The sequence below is a fragment of the Henckelia pumila genome, chromosome 2 (genome assembly GCF_033568475.1).
Source record: "Henckelia pumila isolate YLH828 chromosome 2, ASM3356847v2, whole genome shotgun sequence".
In the NCBI taxonomy this organism is placed as follows: Eukaryota; Viridiplantae; Streptophyta; class Magnoliopsida; order Lamiales; family Gesneriaceae; genus Henckelia; species Henckelia pumila.
Window position 1 is genome coordinate 19,688,561 of NC_133121.1, and position 6,827 is coordinate 19,695,387.

A 6,827-nucleotide genomic window follows, 5' to 3' on the forward strand; every position below is an offset into this window, starting at 1 on the left:
GCATCTGGTGCTCGCTCGAGCGAGCGAAGAGAGATCCTCGAGACAAAAAGTGTCTCGCTCGAGCGAGCGAGACGACGGGCCACAATTCCTTCAGAGCAGAAATTTTCTTGCTCGAGCGAGCGGAGTGTACATAATTATAATTTTGGAAACTCTTGCTTGGGAAGGATACCATCTTTTGAAGACCCTTGGGCATATAAATACGAACTTAATCATCAGAATAAGGGTTACACAACGCATTCGAAGGCAGAAGGCGGCTGATCATCATATTCCATTCTACTTTCTTCTTTTCTTTTTATTTTTGATTTCTAGTTGATGTTTTGGATTAAAAACTTTTGTTTTTGAATCATGTTAAACTTTGAGTAGTTTTTCTCTTTCGATCAAGGTCACGTGATTGGGCCACACAATTTATGTAGAAAACTTGAATGTTTATTTGAGAATTTTCAGACTTGATTTTATTTATTGATTATCGAATTTATATTTGTCTTGTGAATGATCTGTCCAGTTATTTGCTTGCATGTTAATTGATTCCAGGTCGACAGAGGAGGTTTTGATTTCGATCACTTTGATAATCAACATATTGTAAAACCGACTAGAAATAAAATTCGGTTTCAATGTGCGGTTTATGTGTTTACTTAATTTTCACAGTTATTCATGCATTCAAATTTGATTAGAATTACGAAAGATTAATCCGTCAATATTTGAATAGGTTTGATTGTTCTAGAAATAGTCCTTTGAACAAATTAGGAGAATTCCCGTGAATTAAGATTAATTCTGAGTCTTGAATCAACTAATTGTTACATAATTTTTCTGATACCTACGTGAGTCCTTGATCGAGCTTTTTTCCTATCGAATTTAATACAAAAATCTCTGCTGTGTTTTGAGTTGAATTTTACTTGAAATTTAATTTCTTAGTTTAAAATATGAAATCACTCTTATTGATTAGTATAGATTAAGTAGAAATAATCATATTCTGGTATTCATACTGATACAGTCCCTGTGGGTTTAATCATTTTTGTCCACTTTACTATTACTTGACCTGGTATGCTTGCCAGTAGATTTTTCATCACACCGATTTAAGCGGTCAAATTGTTATTTAAATTTTTTTTCAAAACTTTAACCCCATTCAATCCGTATACTTAGTAAAAAACAATGATTACGATTTCAATCTTCTTGCTCATAACCCGGATGAAGTTTCATAAAATAAGATATTTTAACAGGTGCGCCCAAGATTGTATATGTCATATCAAAAAGATCATCAAGATTCAAGAACTATCAAGTTCCACAGACACCTATTGTTGTGCAATGGTCCAACAGACATCCAGAATATCTAATACATCGCTACAATTCACTGGTTAAGCATGCGTTCTTAAAAATATTCACTACTCCACCTACGGTTTCTCATGTCCAATCAAGAGTCAAATTTTTCAAAAATTTTAATTTTTTTACTTCATCATCATAGGCTAACAATCTCCATTATCTACTTATGCATACAAAACAAACATAAAACACAGACAATACAATGCATGAACTAAATGCAAACACACAACAAAAACAAATGCAAAACAATGAATGCACCCCCCCCCCCCCCCCCCCTTATCTAAAGCTTTGCCCTCAATGCTTCAGAACACAAACACAACAACACAAAATGACAATGCGATGCAAATGTAAAACATAAATCCCTGGTTCAAGTGTTGGCGATGTCGTCCTCTTCCATGTCTGACAAAATAACGGAAGAATCATATTGAAACTCGGACTGCGGAGGTGGCGGCACTCGGTTCTGAAAACAACTAAAATAAAACGAAAAAAAAAACTAAAATGACATGAAAGAACACTGGGTTGCCTCCCAGTCAGTGCCTCTGTTTAAAGTCTTCGGCCCGACTATAAGCTTCCGATGCTCATGGTGGTTCACATCTAATTCCCTTGTCCACCTTCACCCATTTGAACAGTGTTGCAGTTAACTTCTGTCTTTTCTTTCTCTGCTTTGATTTCTTGGGGATTCCAGTCTCTTGACGACTTCTTCCTTTTTCCCATGGTTATTCCTTTTGATCGATCTGGAGGAAGTTTTGGCTCAGTCTTAGATGCCTGCAAATTAGAGAGAAAAATTCTAGCATTAGAAATTTTAGCAGGTCTTGCCATTACTTCCTTCAACTTACACTCATTCACAATTTTCTTATATTCTTGTGACAAGTAATCATTGATATCAAGATTATTAACAACACTTTTACAACTAGAAAAATTCAGGTTATCAAAAATATTAAACTTGACAATATTTCCATCGAATTCCATAGTGAGAGTACCATTATTAACATCTATAACAGATTTTGAAGTTTTAAGAAACGGTCTTCCTAGCAAAATTGGGCTCTTCAAATCATTTTTTTTATGTCAAGCACATAAAAATCAGCAGGAAAAACCAAATTACCAACTTGCACATGAACATCGTCTATCACACCCCTAGGATAAATAGTAGATATATCAGCCATCTGGATAACAGTTGCAGTTTCATTCAAAGGCCTTAGTTTTAAGGAAGCATAAACAGAATATGACATAACGTTAATCGATGCTCCTAAGTCTAACATGGCCGTATCAAGCTGAACATCTCCTATTTTACAAGGAATCGAAAACATACCTAGATCCTTGCATTTTTCAGGTGTCTTTCTCCAAATCACAGCAGAAACCTGTTCTCCTAGTTCAATTTTTTTACATCCCTTCAACTTATGTTGTCCTTTCGCAGAACATAATTCTTTTAGAAATTTAGCATAGCGAGGTACTTTCTTAATAGCATCTAACAATAAAATATTTATCTCACATCTATGAAAAATTTCATACAACCCCTTAATACCTTCGTCCTTTCTAGACTCTTTCAATGTAATTAAGGGAAAAGGGGGTACGGGTTTATATTCAGAAAGATGAGAAAACTTACCTCTTGGTGTGTTTTTTTGAACTATCCCATCCTCCCCCACCTTGGATTTATCCTCATCTTCGTGCTTTACCGGTTCTTGTACCACTTCCTCTTGAACCTTCAACTCTCTTCCACTCCTTAAAGTTATTGCACTCACATTTTCCTTTGGATTAGGCACTGTCTGTGATGGCAAACTGCTAGAGTTTTGTGCCTCCGACCTATTAACTGCGGTTACCAACTGTCCCACCTGGGTGTTCAAGTATTGGATACTTGCTCTCGTTTTCTGTTGAAAATTTAAAGTATTAGTTGCAAGATCCTTAACAATGTTTTCTAGAAACTCACCCGGCGCTGGGATTTGAGGACGTTGCAGTTGTGGAGGATATGGTGGCCTGTAAGTTTGATTATTCGGCTGTACTTGAGGTTCAGGCTAATTTACCGAAGGATTGCCATATCTGAGGTTTGAATGATCCTTCCAACCCGGATTGTACGTGTTCGAGTAAGGATCATAATTTATATATGGTGGCCCTGGAAATCCTCCTGCTGCATTGACTTGCTCAGTAGATCCCTCATGAAGGGTGGGGCACATCTCAGTTGAATGCCCCACTTCAGCACAAATTCCACACTTTTTCACATTTTGTCCATTCCCAACAACAAGTTGACGCACAAGAGACGTCAGATCAATCAGTTGTTGTTTAAGGGAAGAAATATTTACCTCATTACTCCTTTTAGGCGCAGAATCACTTCTGTTGGTGCCAAATTGCTGAGAATTGGCAGTCATATTATCGATCAAGTTCCTTGCAGCTTGCGGTGTTTTATCAACAAACACTCCTCCACTACTCCACTAGCCGCGTCTAGCATACTCCTGTAATGAGACAACAAACCTTCATAGCAGTATTGGATTAAAAGATTTTCACTTATCTGGTGTTGCGGACAGCTAGCACAAAACTTCCTGAACCGCTTCCAATACTTGTGAAGTGACTCTCCTGTATACTTCTCGATGCCATAGATCTCTTTCTTGATGTTTGTTGCTCAAGAAGCTGGGAAGTACTTCTCCAGAAAAATTCTCTTCATCTCTATCCAAGTAGTGATGGATCCAAGAGGTAAGTAGTATAGCCAATCCTTCGCAGCATTTTTCAACGAAAATGGAAAGGCTCTCAGCTGGATTTGTTCCTCTGTCACTCCATGGGGTTTCATTCTTGTGCACACCACATGGAATTCCATCAAGTGCTTGTGCGGATCCTCACCTACGAGACCATGAAAATAAGGCAGTGAGTGAATTAATCCGGATTTCAACTCAAATATAGCATTATTTTCTAGAGTAGGAAAAGTAATGCATAAAGGTTGCTGATTTAGATCAGGAGTGCCCAGTTGTCTCATACTAAGATTCGCGTTTTCAGCCATTGCTCTTGTAAGATTTTCAGCCTGTAGCTCGTCCTCTTCTTGTCTCCTACGAGCTTCTCTCTTTTGCCTATGAAAGTTCTTTCTATCTCTGGGTTGTATGGAAATTGTTCTTCTGAAGAGTCACCTGAAAGCATTAACAAACCCAACAAGCACTGGGGGAAAGAAAATAAACAAATAATGAAAAGAAAAATAAAAGAACACAATCAAATTAAACTCCTTCCACGGCAGCGGCGCCAAAATTTGGTGGCGCTTAGTCGTATCGCGCCCAAATTAACCCAACTCAATCAGATAAATAAATTATGTAGTAGCAAAAGTAGGGATCATTTCCACGAGGCAAGTGAAATTTATTTGCGTTCTTAAAAATACTGAAAATGAATTAAGATGGGATTTTTGGATTTGAATTTAAATACTAAAAATAAAAACAATTAAAATTAAATCTATCAACTAGCATGTAAGAATTAAAATTATAACGAAGAAATCAATGAGAAACAAGTCTTGGTATTGGTCGACGACACCCTTGAAATTAGTCATTCGATCATCGATTGTCTGAAAATATTAATTATCATTGAATATTCATCATTTAAAATTAAATTCCTGTTTCACCTTAATCTTAGGTAACTAGACACAAGCGTTCTAAATTAACCCTTACCAATGAATTAACCCAATACAAGCGATTAGATGTAAATTCAAGGAAGCATTCAAACTAGTGAAATTGATGAAGCTAAACAACACAAGCACAAGCGGTTGTATTTAATCTAGTCAAGAGATGTTCCTACGAATTAACAAATTCACAAGCAGAAATTATTATTCACAGTTGCTTCACAAATTAGAGAGATCAAACAATTACGGATTTGAATTCTAATTTAGCAGTATATTGTATGAGAAAATTATCAGGTGATCAATCCAATAATCAAACACACAAGCATAACAATCAATTTCAAACAACTCTTGATACTCAATTAGAATTAAACAATGAAAAAACTGAATCTCACAAATAAATAAATCAAAGGCTTGTCTTCCTCAACCAAGTTCTAAAGCCTAGCCACAACGATTCATGAAATTCGCAAGAAAATCAGAAGAAGAGAAGAAATCTAAGAAAAGTAAGAACAAAACCTAGCAGCCAAGCCTCCTTCATGTCTAAGTTTGATGATAAGATGATTAAAAATCGGAATAAAAGTCTTAAATATAGACTAGATTCCTTCAAAATAAAATTTCCTAATTTAAAGATTTTTTCCCGAACTGCGCATCTGGCTCGATCTGCTGAGTTCAGCAGCTCGAGCCAGATTTTCTCTATTAAAATTTTTCGGATTTCTTCTTCTGGTCGCTCAATCTGTTGAGTTCAGCAGATCGAGCCAAAAAACTTTTGTTTTCAATTTTTCATTATTCACTGACGCCCGCTCGATCAGTTGAGTTCAGCAGATCGAGCCAAAAATCTTTTGACTTCATTTTCCAGCCAAATTGTTACCTCCTACACAATAAAACTGGGAGCATGTTATGAAAACACGATAAATAAAATACGAACAAAATACGTAATTAAAACACATAAATGTATGCAAAACATCAACACAATGATATTAAAATATGCAACACAAACACGACTATCACTCGGGCGCACCTACAAAGAAATTTCACCCTGGGACATAATGTTATGGCGCTCAGGCGGCCATTTTTACCGCCTGAGCACTCCCGCAATTTTGGAAAATTGTATTTCTCGGGAGTTTTGAAAGGAAAAAAGTCTTGGGCCACGTAAATAGAAGAAAGACTGACGTTTTTAGGGTTGAACATCATCGACACACGCAGAGAAAAGGCAGCGGCCATCAAGAGGGTGAAGAACGTGAAAAACTCAAGGAAGAACAACAAACAAAGAGAAGAAATTTTCTTCTTTTCTTCTTTGATTATTTTTATTTGTTGAGATTTAGGGAATCCTACCTCCAAAACTATGTTTTGATTTTTTTTTTGAAGATTGAATTTGGTTTTTAAGCGTCTTGATTATATTATTGTGTTTATTGCAATTTTGGAGATTGATCAACTTCTTATTGATTTTATGTGTTATAATTGATACCGAGACGAGATTTTATGATATGAAAGGGTAATATAATCCATGGATCTACAACTTGCATAGAGATATGAGGTTGGATACATGTTGATAGTCATAGTCCACCAGGTCGAAAGCTAGAGGATTCCACAAATCGTTAATGCAATTGCAGTTGTTAAATAACACAAGGAGACTTGGTTATTACAATTTGTTAATTAGATTAATATAGCTCGAGAGAGTATATTGATAGATTAGGGAATTCCGTCAAAAATATGAATTGAGAATTAAAATTCAATCATTAGAGAAGAAAATGGGTAGGTGAATCGAGATCCTAGCAACCGTTTGTTTATTTTCTGAACTTATTTTCTTTATTCTCAGTTGTTTCATCCTTTTATTTTATTTTATTAATTTATTCTCCATCTCTCGTTATAATTAATTAAAGAATCATATTTGAGGTAATTTTGTCATAAATCAATCTCCGTGGGACGATAC

General features: G+C 35.9%; 2 protein-coding genes across 2 annotated transcripts; both read right to left on the reverse strand.

Annotated features, from left to right (window-relative positions):
* Positions 1-1,911: 1,911 nt before the first annotated feature.
* Positions 1,912-3,677, reverse strand: LOC140877326 (uncharacterized). The gene is made up of 4 exons (XM_073280864.1): positions 3,336-3,677; positions 2,921-3,182; positions 2,420-2,722; positions 1,912-2,309 (listed from the first exon to the last, which is right to left on the reverse strand). Exons 1-4 carry the CDS (start codon positions 3,675-3,677, stop codon positions 1,912-1,914), a joined length of 1,305 nt encoding a protein of 434 aa, XP_073136965.1.
* An 8-nt stretch (positions 3,678-3,685) lies between these two features.
* LOC140877327 (uncharacterized) lies at positions 3,686-4,300 on the reverse strand. Its single transcript, XM_073280865.1, has 2 exons — positions 3,948-4,300; positions 3,686-3,761 (listed from the first exon to the last, which is right to left on the reverse strand). Exons 1-2 carry the CDS (start codon positions 4,298-4,300, stop codon positions 3,686-3,688), a joined length of 429 nt encoding a protein of 142 aa, XP_073136966.1.
* Between the last annotated feature and the right edge of the window lie 2,527 nt (positions 4,301-6,827).

Bases quoted from the DNA above. Each gene is read 5' to 3' on its own strand.
- LOC140877326 (XM_073280864.1), bottom strand. From the start codon at position 3,677: ATGACTGCCAATTCTCAGCAATTTGGCACCAACAGAAGTGATTCTGCG. The intron at 2,723-2,920 runs GTAAGTTTTCTC...GTTCTGCGAAAG, and splicing joins TCAAAAAAACACACCAAGAG to GACAACATAAGTTGAAGGGA. The intron at 2,310-2,419 runs GTAATTTGGTTT...AATCTGTTATAG, and splicing joins CGATGTTCATGTGCAAGTTG to ATGTTAATAATGGTACTCTC.
- LOC140877327 (XM_073280865.1), bottom strand. From the start codon at position 4,300: ATGGCTGAAAACGCGAATCTTAGTATGAGACAACTGGGCACTCCTGAT. The intron at 3,762-3,947 runs GTACTTCCCAGC...GTCTCATTACAG, and splicing joins AAGAGAATTTTTCTGGAGAA to GAGTATGCTAGACGCGGCTA.